General features: G+C 42.2%; 1 protein-coding gene across 3 annotated transcripts in view; it reads right to left on the bottom strand.

Annotated features, from left to right (window-relative positions):
- Nucleotides 1-18,277, bottom strand: part of P2RX1 (purinergic receptor P2X 1) — a 77,818-nt gene that overhangs the window by 24,438 nt on the left and 35,103 nt on the right. For all 3 annotated transcript variants that reach the window (XM_081943725.1, XM_081943727.1, XM_081943726.1), the window contains exons 5-8: nucleotides 12,833-12,929; nucleotides 12,618-12,698; nucleotides 11,553-11,694; nucleotides 3,780-3,910 (exon numbers count right to left, since the gene is read on the bottom strand). In XM_081943725.1, coding sequence (XP_081799851.1) covers nucleotides 3,780-3,910; nucleotides 11,553-11,694; nucleotides 12,618-12,698; nucleotides 12,833-12,929 — 451 coding nt within the window. The remainder of the gene's footprint in view (nucleotides 1-3,779; nucleotides 3,911-11,552; nucleotides 11,695-12,617; nucleotides 12,699-12,832; nucleotides 12,930-18,277) is intronic.

Below are 18,277 nucleotides of genomic sequence, written 5' to 3'. Positions count from 1 at the left end.
GAGAGCCAGTGTAGCAGCCTAAAGAAGGGGAAAAAACATCGGAAAATTCGGAAAGGAGTGAGGAGATAGAGGGCGGGGAAACAGGAGGGAGGGGTGAAAGAGAGTTAACCCCAGCAATAGAGAGGCCGAGGGCCTTAAACCAGTCCAGTCCTAGAAGGGAGGCGAGGGGGTTTTTTACAATTAGTAAGGGAAGCTTTGCCTTGCGAGAGCCGAAAGATACGTGAAAGGATCGGCAGCCCAAGAGGTCTATGACATTTCCCTGATAGTCGCGCAAGCGGCAGTCAGGGGGTTGTAAATGATGAGGTTTGACCCAGGGCAGGAAGGAGCTAAGGGTGGCCCATGACATTACGGATCGGGCCGACCCTGTGTCCACCTCCATAGGGCAGGGAACCCCCTCAATGGCGATTTGGAGGTGCAGCTTACCTCGGCCCTCCAAAGTTGAGGAGGCCGAGTCTACAAGCCATTCAGGGTAAGCTTCAGCTGGGTCCCCCACGGAGAGGGAATGCTGACGGCGGGAAGCCATTGAAGGTGGTTGACGGGGCGGCGGTAGAGGGCTGCGGCGGTCCTGTTGGCCGGAACGGCAAACAGCAGCGAGGTGGCCCTTCCTGCCGCATTGGTGGCAGAGGGCTTGCCGGAACCTGCATTGGGAGCGTTGGTGGCGGCCGCCACAACTGAGGCATTGGCGTCCATCTCGGGTGGAGAGGGTTTGAAGGCGGTCAGCGGTTTGGTCTACCTCAGCGCGGAACGTCGAAGCGGTCGAGGAAGCGTAGGCAGAAGAAGGTGCCGCGTAGGGAGCGGGCGGCAAGTAAGCGGCATGCGGGTGCTGGTTGAGGTGGCTGAAATCCGGTGTGGATTGATCAGCCATCTCATAAGCCCTGGCATCATCAACCGCTATCTTTAATGTTAACTCAGGTCGAGCTAGGATGCGGCGGTGGAGTTTAATGTCTCTGAGCCCATAGATAAATTGCTCTAGCAGCGCGTCTTCCAAGTCACTGAATTCACAGAGACTTGCCTCAGCGCGGAGAGCGGCCACGTACTGGGCGATGGTTTGGCCCTCTTTTTGAATACACCGGCGGAAATATTGCCGCCGGGCGAAACGAGACGGGGCGGGCTCGTAGTGTTGCTTCAGGCGAGCCAGGAGTTCGTCCCAGGGCAGCGAGTTAGCTGGATCGGGAGCAGCGAGAGCCCTCGCGGTGGCGAACATCTCCCTTCCACAGTAATTCAGGAAGATGCCGCGCTTTCGTTCCTGTGAGAGGCTGACGAGATCGTGGGCTATGAGGAAGCAGTCGAACCTCTCGAGAAAAGCTTCCCAAGCCTCAGCCTCTGGCCGGAACGGCGAAAAGGCAGCGTTAGAAGCCATTGTAGGCACGGTGTAGGGGTCCACGTCGCCCGTCCTCGTCGCCAGTGTTGAGCCTCGAATGAGGAGACGGAGGCGAATATAAATGCAACTGTGGTTTATTGAACAAGAACTGACAGGAACACAAACTAGTCGTCTGACAGCTATTTATACCAGGAGCTGTCAGACGACGAACCAATTGGAACAAAGTATTTCTCCCGCCGGCTGGCCGGTGCGCCTGGACCAATCAGAGGAGTCCAACTCTTCACTGCCCTCTGCTGGCCAGGCTCACCAGTACACAACACCACCATTTAATTTAGATTTCAAAATTTTCCTAACTCTGTTGGTGTACTCTCTCCTGACAATAGTTTTTACTTCTCCATGTTTGATGTTTGGAAGCAAAGAATAACTCTAGCAAAATGTAGCCTTTTACCTCTTTGGGGAATCATTATTTTTTAAATCATTATTATTATTATTATTATTGTTGTTGTTGTTGTTGTTGTTGTTATTGTTATTATTTTTCCCAATACAACTCATGCAAAGGGTCATCCACAACTACATTACATTTTCCACACTCATATTTGTGATTCCTTATAACTTCTTTAAACTAAACATTTTTAGTACAAATCAAAGCATTGACATACATATCACTAATGCAGTTTCCTATCTCTTCCATTAACATAATTAACACCTTATGTATTGAATACAAGTATATCAAGTATAGGTTAAAGGTGAACTGAAAAACATCTAATTCAAATGTATAAGGTGTGAATTTATTATATTATCACAGGCAAACATTGCACTTATGCCTAAGTCCTCTACCCACGCACATTATAAGACAGATAAAACTATCTTACCTGGCTGTTGTATATATTACTCTGCTAATTCAACAAGAAATGCTACTGCATGAAGTGATTTTAGCAATTTTCTTCCCAAGTTAATTCAAAATGTATATCCAAATGTTCCTCTTATTTTTTCCCCAAGCACTAGGGAGGATTATATTCAAAATCAGACACTTTTGCTGTGTGTGTGTTTCTTGCTTCTGGTCTCCAGAGTCAGAGGGGCAGGTCGGGACCCCCAGAGGTCATCTAGTCCCACCCCAGACAGCGCCCCCTGCCACACATTCCCCAGCCCCACCTCCTCTGGGAAGGCTCAGGTGGGAGGGAATATGGGAGTCCCCACCCCTTCTGCTGCTCTCCCCCACCCTTCACTCTCACTCACTCTCTCTCTTCGCAGGCCGGGTGGCCGCAGCACTACTGGGACGGTAAGCATGGATGGGCCGTCACCCTGGGGAGGGGAGGTCTGGCCGCCAGCAAAGGGCTTCTGCTGAGGCACCCTGTGCAGGCAAAATAGTGAGCGAGCGAAGGAGGATCAGGCAGGGCACCGAGGCCAATTCGCCTCCCACTTTGTCTTGATGAGGTCGCTGCAGCTGCCGGGCGCGGATGGACGGAGGTAGCCAGAGTGGCCCGGGCGGGCAAGCGGTCGAGCGATGGAGGATCAGGCAGCTCTCTTGCTCGCTCACCCGCCCGCCCGGGCTTCCCCACCGCTCTGACTACCTCTGTCTGTCCGCGTCCGGCAGCTGCAGCAACCTCATCAAGACAAAGTGGGAGTGAAGGAAGGCGAAGTGGCCTCCCTTTGATCACTCGCTCCCCCCGCCCATCTGCACTATGCTAGCCCTGCCCACTGCTCACTGATTGGCTGGCTCACCAATCGTCCTGCCCGCCTCTAAGAGCCCTATCTATAAAAAGCTAAGCAGGAAAAAAAGTAACTGGGTTTAGATAGGGCTCTTAGAGGCGGGCGGGGCGATTGGTGAGCCAGCCAATCAGTGAGTGGTGGGCAGGGCTAGCATAGTGCAGATGGGCGGGGGGGGAGCGAGCGATCGAGCAGCTTCTGGATGGGCACGGGTGAGTGACCGAACTGGTTCTGAATGGCTCACTAGAGGAGGCCACCTCCAGCACTCCTCTGCCGCCCCCCTTGCCTCTTACTGCCCCCCTGCCACCCCCCTTGCCTCTTACCGCCACCCTAAGCCATCCCAACGCCCCCCAGAGGCCGGTACCGCCCACTTTGGGAACCACTATTCTAAAGTATGGAGAATATAGGCTGACATTTATTACAGTTACTTATTTTTCAAAGCAAATGTCCAGAGACTGCAAATAATCAATTCCTTTGTGTGCTGTTTTCTTCATGCTTGCTAGTTTGGGTTTTCTAGACAATGGCATGTCCTTATGCTCTCAAAAAGCCACTCAATTCACCTAGGATGAAATAGCAAAGCGTGCAGGTTAAATCCTAAATTTCCATTGGACTTCCTGGCTTCTGGCTTTTGACTTTAATTTCCTGATATTTCTTTCCTCGTTCATTCTTCCCTGATATTTCTTCCTTGTTCATTTCATACTAGCTGAAATGTGGTGTGCTAAATGAAACAACCCCCAAAATCAATCCATACCTGAAATTATAGCCTGGTGAGACGTTACTGTCTTCATCATAAAGCCTATGGAACTTGTAAACAGGTACACAGTATTTCAGAGACCAGTCAAGGTCACAATCCCAATTTATGGTGATTCCAACAACGCCACCCTGTCCAAACAGAAGGAGCACTTTTTGTAAGGACCACAATAGCTTTTGTCCATGAGTTGCTTAGAATATTTGAGGCTATTTAGAGAAAAAGGCATCTAATAGAAGGCGAAGTTGAAATTTCATTTAGGGTGAACTCATCTCCTTAACGCCTAAATTCCTGGTGATTTCCTGGATTTGTCCATGAAGTTTTCTTGGCAATTTCCAGAACATTTCTTTCAACTTCTCAATCCAACTTTAAGCCCTGTTATTTTCTGGCAGTCTATTCCAAATACTAATCAAGCATATTCCCACTTAGTTTTAAACTGTACCAAGAGTGATTTGTTTGGGTACTCCATCTCGGCACAAAACGGGAAAGGGGTTTATTCATTTATGGCATATCATACATAGACTAATAGCAACATATAATCAACATTTCACCTAGACTAATAAACCACAACAAAATATAAATGCTAAAAATATCTACGTTCAAATACCAATGTCTAGGCCGTTTTCTAGACCTTTTCGGGCCCAAATGACAAGTGAGATTGGGAATATTATTTGACTCTGCCAAATCAGTGTCAAATATCTCAACACACTCAAGAGCCAATCCCAAAGGTGCTTTTTCAGGAGGCAACTGGACTTTCTTGTTTTTTTCTTTGAAGACGTTTCACTTCTTATCCAAGAAGCTTCTTCAGCTCTGACAGGATAGTGGGGGAATGGAAGGATTTATATTCCTTGCAGACAGCTGGTCATTTGCATCCTTTTAGAGGGCCATTGAAGCACTTGGAGGTTTATCTGTGTTCTCAGAGTCACCTGAGTAGTGCTATTGGTTCCTGTATTCTGCAATTGTATAGACTTTTAGCTATACAATTTGGGATGAACAACCTTTGAATGGTGTGGGAGTAGGAATGGATTTCTAGAGGGGGAAAAATTGCAGCGTACAGGAGCCCGAGGACACAGATAAATCTCCAAGGGCTTCAAGGACCCCCTAAAAGGATGCAAATGACCGACTGTCTGCAAGGAATATAAATCCTTCCATTCCCCACTATCCTGTCAGAGCTGAAGAAGCTTCTTGGATGAGAAGCGAAGTGTCTTCAAAAGAAAAAAAACAAGAAAGTCCAGTTGCCTCCTGAAAAAGCACCTTTGGGACAACTGTGACCTGGATGACTGAGAGTCTCTATAGACTCTAGAGCCAATATGTTTCCAAATGTTTATTGGACAATAACATAGACCTGGCCATCCTTCAAGAAATGTATATAGAAAACAAAGAACACCAACACAGAAGAAGCAAGATTCATAGCTATGACCCGTTGGGAGCCACCTACCACTGCAGCTAAGGTGTGGCTGTTAAAAAGAATACAAAAGGAAAATGTATGCAAGAATCATACACTAAAATGGACATCATTTAAATCTACAAATAAATACTGTACAGTGAAGCATGATGTTGCAAAAGTGCATATATGTTTTCTCCTCTCATATGAGGTCATGCAATAAAAGCTAGACAGTGGGAAATTCAGCCAGCGGCGGAGTGGTGGTGAGATATTTTCACTTGTCACTGTGTTAACCTGTGGAATTTATCAGTATAGGATATAGAGATGGCCTCTGACTTTCTGGAATGAGGTGCTGAGAAAATACTGTTTGACACCTCAGCTGGGTGCCTCAAGCATATTGGAAGATTTATAGGGGTAGGAGGAGAGCTTAGAGCTATTCCCCACACCTGAGTTAAAGTGTTGTTTGCACTTTACGCTGGCATAAAATCTGATGCCCCTTCTGGTGATCCCTGACTTGCCATGGGGCATGATACTAACAAGTAGCATTTGTCTTATTTTCATTGCACAGAGAACATTAAGACAGAGATTAGGGGATTAGATTCCCCAGATTTGTTGGCCCATGAAGCAACTAATCAGTGTAAAAATATCCAATCATTCTCCAAGAATGGGTTATAGCAGTGATGGCTAACCTTTTCTGGACTGAGTGCCCAAAGTGTGTGCACGTGTGAGCAAATGTGTGTGCGCCTGAACCCCCAAAATGCAATGTGTGTGCGGTCCTGCACATGCGCCCCATGTCCCACGCCTGCATAGCAGAGATCCAAAGACCGGCTGGCTGTTAGGAGGTGAGCGCACATGTGCGGTGGAGCTAAACTGGGGCGACGGCTCGTGTGCCATCAGAGAGGGCGCTGCGTGCCATCTCTGGCACATGTGCCATCGGTTCACCATCACGGCACTAAGGCCTTTTGCTTTTGTTTTAAGTAAACACAGAACCTCAATTACACTCTTTTGTTCCTGAAATTTATCTTCATTTATGGGTGACAATTGTCTCGTGAATCATATGATGGAGAAAAGTTATGCAGCAGGATTCAATTTGAGTCGGTCGCCAGGACCAAATGTTTAGTCTTCCAAGCTTTCGGAGTTATGCTGGAGCCCATCCTCAAGGAAGTTCTCTCTCACCAGAATGTGAGAGACAGACGCATTCTGGTGAGAGAGAAGGTCCTTCAGGATGGGCTCCAGCACGAGCCCAAAAGCTCTGGTCCCAGTGACTGACCCAGATTGGATCCTGCAACATTATCCTGGGAGATGTATATTTGCCTTCATTTGTGAAAGTTATGCAAATGAGATGGCCTCCACAGCAGGAGGTTGCAAAGAAAAAAGTGACGTCATTATGCACATTATGTCATTGTGTAAATAACATAATCTATGCCATTTGCTCTCTGATGTGTGTGGCATCGTTGTGGCTTCTTTTGGATGCCTGTGGCTCGGCTTATGGACTGTGTTAGGGTGTAACCAACATGTTGGGTAGACAATATATTGCACAAGGCATGTTATGTATCTTTAAGAGAGGAGATCTGCTAATTAGTAGATTACGGCATTTAAATTGCAGCTGATTTTGTCTCTCTCTCTCTCTTGATTGATGTATGATAACTGCTGTCTAACTGTTACTACTGTTGCTACTACTTACTGTGTGTAAGTTATTTGCTACTTGTATCCAAGTTATCTTGGTAGTATTGGACTGTTTTTTCTGTGTATGACTTTTTGGCTGTGTTTATCGATTTTGCTATATTCTTCAAAAAGTAAAGTTTATTTTGTTACTTTACTATCCATTATTCAGTGTGGTTGCTTTATCTATCGCATGCTGCGTATACTTTACAGGGTTGCTCTGTTATAACCTCGACCTGGGGTTCATTGCTAGTGCTTAATCGCACCAGTACCTAACATTGGTTATGGGCCCAGACGCCCTGCCTTAACCATAATTTTTTTTTTAAGCACCACTTTTTGGATAGTTTATTTTTGTGAATATGGCACAAGACCAGTCTGCTGCACACTCCATGATTACCCGGTTTGATGGAACCAACTATGTTTCCTGGTCCTTGAAGTGTTCCCTACTTCTGCGTAGAGAAGGACTGTGGTCTGTGGTTCAGAACCCACCAGATGTTACAGGTTGGGATCCTGCTGATAATGAGGATGCGAAGAAGATTGCGCAGTTTAACAGGGACAATGAGAGAGCTCTCTGCATTATTGGACTAACACTGAATGACCAGCAACTGGTCCATATTCGTGGCGAAGAGTCTGCTGCTAGGTGTTGGAACACATTGCGGAGAATTTATGTTCGGGACAGTGTGGGTGCTCATATTCATCTCACACGGAAACTGTTTAGAGCCCGTTTGCAAAAAGGTGGTGATATGTTGGCTCATTTAGACTTCATGAAGAAAACTTTGCAGGATTTGCAAGAAAAAGAGTTAATTTTTTCTGAGCTTCAACAGGTGTATATTATTCTATCATCGCTTGATGAAAGCTACGACTCTTTTGTTTCCTCATTGGAAGTTCTTTCACGAGATGAACTGACATTATCTGAGGTTACCGGGAGATTGCTTGAAGAGTCCAGACGAAGAGAGGATAGAGTTCAGTTCAGAGACAATCAATCACAAGAAGAAACACAGTTTTCAACTGTAAATTTTGTTAAGAAATGTTATTCTTGTGGTGGTAAGGGGCATATTGCTAAGAACTGTAAAAATAGCAAGAAAAGGAGTGTTGCTAATAGTAAAAGAAAAAGCAACAATGTTACTGTAACTGTAGCTAAGGTTGATAAGGCTGTAAACCATAGTTTCTGGGTGGTTGACAGTGGCGCATCCCATTCTATAACTAAGGTTAAAGAAAGGTTTGTTACTATGAAGGCTAGCAAACAGCATATTTCCTTAGCAAATGGTTGGAAAATCAAGGCTTCAGGTGAAGGTACAGCTTATTGTCCATGTATTAATGAAAAATTGGAAATGTTATATGTACCTAAAATGAAATTTAATCTATTATCTGTAAAAGACCTTGTGAAATGTGGGTTTACAGTAACATTTAAGAATGATAGATGCATTATTGAAAAGGAAGGTAATAGTGTTATTGCCAATTTGGAGAATAATTTATTTATTCTACATGAGAACTCTTTAAATATTGCGAGTTCTGAACCTGGTTATAAGAATAAACAGCCCCATGATAACTGTATACATCTACTTCATAGACGTTTAGGCCATGTAAATTTTAAAATGGTACATCAAACTGTTATTCTATCTAATGGAATCAATTTGAAACCTTGTTCAAAATATCTTAACTGTAATGCCTGTAACCAGGCTAAAAGTAAGGTTACTCCTGCAAACCGGTTTCAAGGATTCAAGACATCTAAACCACTGGATGTAGTGTTTGCAGACCTAATTGGCCCTAAGAAACCTAGCTTAGGAGGTGCCTGCTATATACTCAGCATTATGGACCATTATTCTAGGTATGGTTTCTGTTATGTAATGAAATCAAAGGCAGAAACTTTCCAACATTTTACTAAATGGTTAAAGTTTGTTGAACGTAAGATGGATAAAAAAGTACTTTGCCTAGTCACTGATAATGGGTCTGAATTCACTAATCATAGGTTTACATCAATGTTGGAGAATGCTGGTATAGAACATAGGCGTTCTGCCCCCTACAGGCCAGAACATAATTCATTTATTGAAAGACGTGGTCAATCATTGCAGGCAATGACCAGAACTATGCTGGTTGATTCTGGTTTGTCAGAAAAGCTTTGGGGTGAGGCTATAATGTGTGCAAACCATATTCTGAACATAGTAGTTAACTCAACTACTGGTAAGATTCCTTATACTCTTTGGCATGGTAGGAAGCCTGATTTGAGTTATTTACACACATTTGGTGTCCCTGCTTGGGTGCATATTCCCTCACAGACTAGACGGAAGGATCAAAGCAGAGCTAGGAAGATGGTTTTTGTTGGGTACAATTCCAATCATAGATCGTTTAGGTTCTGGGAACCTGGAACTCGGAGAATTATGCACAGTGCTAGTGCTAAATTTTCAGAACATGTTGGTTGGGAGAAGCTAGAACAAGAGTTTCACAAGGTTTGTGATGATATAGATGTTGATCGTTTGGTTAATCATGATACACCAAATGAGCAGTTAGAGAATCAGGATGGTCCATCTATTACTCTGAAAAGGGAGGAAGATGTAGATGTAGAATCTACTCGTGAGGTGGAACAGGATGATTCTGCAAGTCCTGTATTGCCTAGGAGGTCTACTAGGGACAGGCATCCACCCGACAGATACCAAGCCAGTGTAGTATTGCAAGTTAGCATAGAACCTTCTAGTTTTGCAGAGTTAAGGCTGTATCCTGAAAAGGAAAAGACATTGTGGAAAACAGCTATGGAGAAGGAGTTGAAATCCTTACAGGAATTGAAGGTTTATGAAGAAGCTAGGCTCCCTTCAGGGGAGAGTGCAATTGGCTGTAGATGGGTGTTTAAAATTAAAAACGATGCTGCTGGCAATGCTATTTATAAGGCTCGTTTAGTTGCTCAAGGGTTTTCCCAAACTGAGAGGGATTACGATGAGGTTTTTGCTCCGAGCTTGAAAGCCTCTACGTTGAGGGCAGCATTGGCATACGCTGCTAAGTATCAGTGTAATGTTACCCATATTGATGTTGAAACAGCGTATCTGCATGCTCCATTGCAGCATACCATTTATATGAAGATGCCACCAGGTGTGGATTCTAATGGCCAGACTGGTTGTTGGAGACTTAAAAAGAGCCTTTATGGTTTAAAACAGTCCGGTTTTGAGTGGAACAGATGTATAGTAAATGAACTAAAAGCTATGGGATTTATTCCAGGTCTGGCTGATCCTTGTTTATTTAGACGGGTGAAAAATGGTTTGATCTCGTTGTTGCTTTTGTTCACGGACGATATAGCTATTATTACTAGGTCTGAACAGGAAGCTATTGACATTGTTTCACAATTAGAGAGTAAATTTAAAATCCGGAATTTGGGTGAAATTAAGCATTATCTGGGCTTAGACGTGGTTAGAACCAGTAAAGGTTTTAAGCTGTCACAGGCTGGTAAAATTAATCATTTGCTTAAGAAATATAGCATGGAGCTATGTAAGACTGCAAAGACACCAATGGCATTGGAGTTTAAACCTGAGGTTACTGAGGGTACTGGTTTTGATAAGGGAATCTATCATTCTTTGATAGGTAGCCTAATGTACCTAAGTAATTGGTCTAGACCAGATATATCATTTAGTGTGAACCAACTGGCTAGATTCAATGATAGTCCTTCAGAGAGGCATTGGCAAGCAGCAAAGCGTGTGCTGCGTTATTTGAAGAAAACTATCCACTATGCATTGTATTTAGAACCAAATAGGGATTTAGTTTTGACTGTTTATGCTGATGTGAATTTTGCAGCTGCTATAGATAATAGGAAGTCAACTTCCGGCATAGCCTTTATGCTAGGTGGTGTACTGATTGGATGGAGGTCGATACGACAGAAACACATAAGCTTATCCACAATGGAAGCTGAGTTTTCATGTTTGTCGTTGACATGTACTGAGCTGATATATTATAAGCAGTTGCTTATAGATATGGGATTAAGTATCAATGAACCTTTTACTGTTTATGAAGATAATCAGGCAGCAATAAAAATGGTGACTAATTTAGCTATTAAGACGACATCGAAGTATACTGATTTGAGGTATCTTAATGTTCGACAAAGCATTAAGGATGGCCTGATAAAGTTGGAATATTGTTCAACTGAAGACAATTTAGCAGACAACTTCACTAAGGCACAAAGTTCAGTGAAACATACCTCATCATGTGAAGGTTATCATCTTACATTGTGAGTGGATATATTGATCTACCCAAAGGGGAGAATGTTAGGGTGTAACCAACATGTTGGGTAGACAATATATTGCACAAGGCATGTTATGTATCTTTAAGAGAGGAGATCTGCTAATTAGTAGATTACGGCATTTAAATTGCAGCTGATTTTGTCTCTCTCTCTCTCTTGATTGATGTATGATAACTGCTGTCTAACTGTTACTACTGTTGCTACTACTTACTGTGTGTAAGTTATTTGCTACTTGTATCCAAGTTATCTTGGTAGTATTGGACTGTTTTTTCTGTGTATGACTTTTTGGCTGTGTTTATGGATTTTGCTATATTCTTCAAAAAGTAAAGTTTATTTTGTTACTTTACTATCCATTATTCAGTGTGGTTGCTTTATCTATCGCATGCTGCGTATACTTTACAGGGTTGCTCTGTTATAACCTCGACCTGGGGTTCATTGCTAGTGCTTGATCGCACCAGTACCTAACAGACTGTCAACTTTTTGTGCCTCTGACCATTCAGAATATTCTCACCTTAAAAGCAACTTGAGAAAAATTCTGTCCAGATTCTTCCACCATATATCCAAGTTTAAACACAGGGCACAGTGGTTCCTTGTCTTTGTGATAAACACATTTTTTCAGGTAGCGTTCAGTAACTCGCTCAACAAGATTGCGTCTGTGTTAGAAGAAAGCAAACCATTATCTCAGTTTGTTTCATTGTTCTTAGATCACAGTACAACTGCTTTCAAATTATGTTAAATTCTCTTAAGCATCACAATACGAACCAGACAGGAAAAAAAATATAAAGATCTGAATATTGATTATAATAATACCGGTAGGTGTATTAAAATATGATATGCAGGGAGGTAAGCCATCTCAACTCTTCAGGAAGACAAAATTTTAAAGATATACGACACTCTAAAAGTCTGTTTAACCAACCTTGTAGGTGAATGGTGGGTTGACAATACTCTGCCTTTTTAACTTTCTCATTTGTTCTTTTTAAATTTTGTTTTAATTCCCTTTTTTAACTTCTTTTTAGCTATGGCTTTTATATGATTTTATGGTTCTATTTATAAACCATCCAGAGTCATGCATGTGTGATGAACAGTATAGAAATTTAATGTATCAATATATAAATGGTTGTGTGTATGTATAACTCTGGAATGCCTCAAGCAATTTCAACCAAACTTGGTACACAGATTACTTACGCTCTGGAAAAAAAATGTTGTGGTAAGACACCCCTAAAACCCCTCGGGGTGTGTGTTCTGTTAAGATACAGCCTGTTGAGCCTTAAAGTGGCTTCTACTGTACTGCCGTAAAATGACTTCTACTGTACAGTGCAATGGAGTTGCCATGGTAACAGCTTCATAGTACTCCACAAGGGGCTCCTTCTGGTAAGGGGGAAAATCCAACATTAGAAATTACATTTGGTCTGGACATTTTCCCCCTATAAATAAATTCCCGGGCAATGCCAGGTTATCAGCTAGTAAATAAAAAAAGGACACCTGTAAATGTCTTGGATGGATGGATTACCAAATATTATAAAATCCACCCCCACAAAAGGGCTATAATTTATAGTCACAAGAATCTTTGGCTTACCTGGAAACTCCAAACTTGGGGAAAGTAATGCTGTTTTTTATAAACAAGGTAAATTTTCCAGCATCCAGAAGCAATGGTGGACTGTAAGACATAAAGATTGATCCGTAGGTGTGAAAATACATGGAAATACTGGTATCCATAGAAGGTTGATTATTCTTTCCTGAGATTTAGCATCATTATGAACAGATACCCTGCCCCCCCCCCCCATTTCTTACTTGGGAATGTTGTCATCAATTTCAACCGGGCACCAGCCATATATCTCGCAGGTCTTCTGCGTACGGCTAAAATTCACGCACTTCCCAGTCATGATTCCTATGGAAAGTATAGTCAAAAAGTTAATGAAGATCACATTAGACACCAGTGTGAACTAAGCAGAGCCTACGTTACTCCTCTCTCTGTGTTATTGCTTCTCAAATTCAGGATGCAATCGAATGGATAAGCCAAAGCTAACAATTGTGTAGTTTGTGGTTCAGGGTGTAATTGTTCTTTTCGACTTTGCCCTGATTGGACACTGTCTGGGATGATGTGTTCAGTTCTCAGGACCATGTTCAAAAATAAAATTACAGCAAGAAACTGGAGTGAGTTCAGAGGGTGGCTGAAAATCCAAATCCCATAAGGAACAGATAAAGGATTTAGCTATACTTAATTTCAGATTACTGAGGGAAGATAAACAGCAATCTCTTCAAATATCTAAAGGGGTATCATGGAGAAGAGGGAAGCAGATGGCCAGATCAGAAGCAAGGAATTAAAACTACAAGGAAAGAAATTCAGGCTGGAGATGACAGGAAGAACTTCATAACCATATGACTTCAAAACCATATGACTGAAGAAGACTGAAGCCTGACCTCAATACAAGGAAAGAAGCCTGACCTCAATACCAGGAAAGATTCTGGAAAAGATAATCAAGCAATGAATTAGCGAACACCTAGAAGCAAACAAAGTAATAGCCACGGGCCAACATGGGTTTGTCAAAAACAGATCATGCCAGACTAATCTAATTGCATTCTTTGACAAAGTGACAAAATTAGTGGACCAGAGGAATGTCGTCGATATAGTTTACTTGAGCTTCAGTAAGGCATTTGATAAGGTAGACCATAACCTACTACTAGATAAAGTAGAAGAATGTGGGTTAGAGAGCATCACCATCAGATGGATTCGTAACTGGCTGACCAGCCACACTCAACGTGTAGTCCTCAATGGAACTGCATCTACAACCATTTAAATATGAGCCAGCAGTGTGCAGCAGCTGCCAAAAAAGCCAACACAGTCCTAGACTGCATCAACAGAGGGATAGAATCAAGATCACGTGAAGTGTTGATGCCGCTTTATAATGCCTTGGTGAGGCCACACTTGGAATACTGCATTCAGTTCTGGTCGCCACGATGTAGAAAAGATGTGGAGACTCTAGAAAGAGTGCAGAGAAGAGCAACAAAGATGATTAGGGGACTGGAGACTAAAACATATGAGGAACAGTTGCAGGAACTAGGTATGTCTAGTTTAATAGAAAGAAGGACTAGGGGAGACATGATAGCAGTGTTCCAATATCTCAGGGGTTGCCACAAAGAAGAGGGAGTCAAACTATTCTCCAAGGCACCTGAGGGTAGAACAAGAAGCAATGGGTGGAAACTAATCAAGGAGAGAAGCAACTTAGAACTGAGGAGAAACTTCCTGACAGTTAGAACAATTAATCAGTGGAACAGCTTGCCTCCAGAAGTTGTGAATGCCCCAACACTGGAAGTCTTTAAGAAGATGTTGGATAGCCATTTGCCTGAAACGGTATAGGGTTTCCTGCCTAGGCAGGGGGTTGGACTAGAAGGCCTCCAAGGTCCCTTCCAACTCTACTATTGTATTGTATTGTATTACATGGAGGGAGGCATGCAGTGGAGTACCCTAAGGCTCTGTTTTGGGCCCAGTACTCTTCAACATCTTCATCAATGATTTGGATGAGGGAATAAATAGGGAACTCATCAAATTTGCAGATGACACCAAGGTGGCAGGAATAGCCAACACTCCAGAAGATAGGCTTAAGATACAGAAGGATCTTGACAAACTTGAACATTGGGCACTATCTAATAAAATGAAATTCAATGGTGAAAAGAGTAAGGTTCTACATTTAGGCAACAAAAACGAAATGCACAGGTACAGTATAGATGGTACCTTGCTCAACAGTAGTAACTGTGAAAGGGATCTTGGAGTCCTAGTGGACAACCATTTAAATATGAGCCAGCAGTGTGCAGCAGCTGCCAAAAAAGCCAACACAGTTCTAGGCTGCATCAACAGAGGGATAGAATCAAGATCATGTGAAGTGCTAATACCACTTTATAATGCCTTGGTAAGGCCAAATTTGGAATACTGCATTCAGTTTTGGTCACCACAATGTAGAAAGGATGTGGAGACTCTAGAAAGAGTGCAGAGAAAAACAACAAAGATGATTAGGGGACTGGAGGCTAAAACATATAAAGAACGGTTGCAGGAACTGGGTATGTCTAGTTTAATAGAAAGAAGGACTAGGGGAGACATGATAGCAGTGTTCCAATATCTCAGGGGTTGCCACAAAGAAGAGGGAGTCAAGCTATTCTCCATGGCACCTGAGGGCAGAATAAGAAGCAATGGGTGGAAACTAATCAAGGAGAGAAGCAACTTAGAACTGAGGAGAAACTTCCTGACAGTTAGAACAATTAATCAGTGGAACAGCTTGCCTCCAGAAGTTGTGAATGCCCCAACACTGGAAGTCTTTAAGAAGATGTTGGATAGCCATTTGTCTGAAACGGTATAGGGTTTCCTGCTTAGGCAGGGGGTTGGACTAGAAGACCTCCAAGGTCCCTTCCAACTCTGCTATTGCATTGTATTGTATTGTATTGTATTGTATTAAGATCTTCAGAGGCTGGATGAAAATTCGGTGAAAAGACGCTGCAGTCGAACCTCCACTAAGCAAGACACTGAATAACTAACATCCAAGGTCCCATTCAACTCTGTGATTCTGTGTTATGGAAATCATTTTTTTTGGGGGGTTACTGCATTTTATGGGAACACATAACTGTTTAGAGTTTAGGGTTTAGAATGTTGTATGAGTCTAGCTGATTTGCAGTTGATGATTAATACCAGATTATGAACAGTTTCTAATTTATGTCATTTTGGCCCTTTTTCATTATTATTATTTTTTTAAAAATCACATTTAATAAAACTTTTTCCCAGGAATATTAGTATTCTTATTTTCATTTTTGGCAATAAGTTTGTGCCCTTTTCAGTTTAAAAATGAAAACTTAATTCTTTTGGAATGTTAACATTATTGTTTGTCCTCATGCAGAATTTAGGAATTTACTTAATTTATCATCATCCAACGCTTTCTCTATGTGTCCTCATAATTACATTCTTACACAAATAGTCCTCAAATTACAATCCTAGCTGAGCTCCGCAATTATGATCATAAGTTGTGATGGTTGTGAGTGAGTTATGATGTAAAATGGGACTCAGTTTTATGACCATTTTTGTGGCAGTGGTAAAGGAAATGCCAGAGTCGTTTAGGAAAAGCCATGGTTATTGGGAACCCATTATTTGCTCTGGGTGGTTTTGTTGCAAACAGGACGTAAATACCAGTTTCTAGCAGAAATTTTGTAAATCATGGTCCTGTGACCAGGGGCACTGCAAATAGCTATAAATGCAGACTGGTTGCCGAGCAACCAAAATCCACTCATGTGACTGTAGTGCAGGTGAGAGTCTGTAGGAAGTTAGCACCCACCATCTCCTAGAAAAATGAAATATTTTAGGAAATATTCAAAGGACAGAATATTTCCCCTAAAAGGGAGGCAGAAACGCAGCCCCTCTACCTTTGTCAATGGGCCATTAAGGCCTGGGTCAGTCTATTCTACGTAACAAAGATCTACCTCCTTCAGGCAGAGCCACAATAGGAATCCCAAAGCCTTTCATTACATCATCACCCAGCAAGGCTCAACCAAGCTTGGGACTCAATACAGCTTACAGAGTTGCCCCTGCATGGCCCCATGGGAGTCTGACAACCAATCAGAATACAAGCTCAAATTCAAAAGCCAGAGAGGGTATAAATCTCAGGCACTCTCAGCATCTCTTCCCCTTTTTTTCCCTTCGCCCAACGTCTTCAAAGCATGTGATCCTGTCCACCGTTAAAACCTTCTTTCCAAGCAACTTCCATGAATCCAGTGTATTTTTCCCCACTTGGAACTGAACCCAGATGGACATTTCTTCCAACAGGCTGATGTTTGAACTTTAAATCCATACCACAAGTCTCTTTTTTGTAGACTTAAGTGACTGGTTGTAAGTGGAGGACAACCTGTATTGCTAACTTTTCTTACCGCTCTATGTCAGTGTTTCTCAACTTTTTCAATCTTAAACTGTGTGGACATGCTGGCTGGGGAATCCTGGGAGTTGAAGTCCACACATCTTAAAATGGCCAAGATTGAGAAACACTGCTCTATTGCATTTATATCAACCGTAACAAGCAAGGATGTCTATGGAGAATATCTTAGTCCTCCAGGTCATGGTTGCTCCAAAGGTGTTTTTTCAAGAGGCAACTGGACATTGTTGTTTTTCTTTGAAGATGTTTTGCTTCTTGGATGATAAGCGAAACGTCTTTGAAGAAGAACAAGACTTTTGGGAGTAACGTGCAATGAAACAATAATGGAGGAAAAGCCTCAAAATGCTGCAGTATAAATGCTTCTATTCAAAACCTTAACCCCAATTTCCTTCCTCTCCCCAACTCCTGGAAAACAATTAGTCAACATCTCAAGGCCATTGATTATTATCTGTCCTCGTTTCCCCCTCTCTTAGTTGCTCTTTTCGTACACCTCTTAAATGTCAAATGCTCTGTAATTTAGGATTTTTGAATCAATATACAAATGGAAATCTAAAATTCACGGTTCTCTGTATTTGGCAATGCAGTGTGTCAGCTTTCCATTAAATCTAGTCGGTCATTATGGAAAACAGGATATTCAACTATAAACATTCCGGGAAAATTCTTTTAAACTTTTTTTAAAGTATGTCTAATAAATCACATGACAAGTAATATAAACAAGGAAGTAACTTTCTTTATCGAACATATACAGTATAGTAGCATTGTTTGTATTCACAATAATACATTGATTGATAAACTAGTTCTATCATATGAGTTCATTTGACACATTAATTCAGGGGTCACCGCAACCCTTCAGACCTCAGGGACCACTAAATTCATAATTTTAAATCCTGTGGACCATTAATATGAATTTTTAAAAAAGACACATGGTATTTAGTCCAAGATTAAAAAATGCAAATGATTTTTCTGTTGAACCATCAAAATGATCTTGCAGATCACCAGTGGTCCACAGACCATTGGTTGATGACCACAGCACTGTCATAAAAACAATCAAACCAAGGTTAACACTAACCAGGCTTTTATCATGTGATGCAAAAGAGAGCCCTCAACGTATAACCACAATTGAGCCCAACATTTCTGTTGCTAAACGAGACATTTGTTAAACGGGTTTTGCCCCACTTTGCAACCTTTCTTGCCGCAATTGTTAAGTGTATTTCTGTAGATGTTAAGTTAGGAACACAGTTGTTAAGTGAATCTGGCTTCCCTATTGACTCTGCTTGTCAGAAGATTGCAAAAGATCTTCGGGGACACTGCAGTAAATATGAGTCAGTTG

Source organism: Natrix helvetica (genome assembly GCF_964273705.1).
Source record: "Natrix helvetica genome assembly, chromosome: 2".
NCBI classification, from domain to species: Eukaryota; Metazoa; Chordata; class Lepidosauria; order Squamata; family Natricidae; genus Natrix; species Natrix helvetica.
This window is presented reverse-complemented; position numbering and strand designations above follow the sequence as displayed.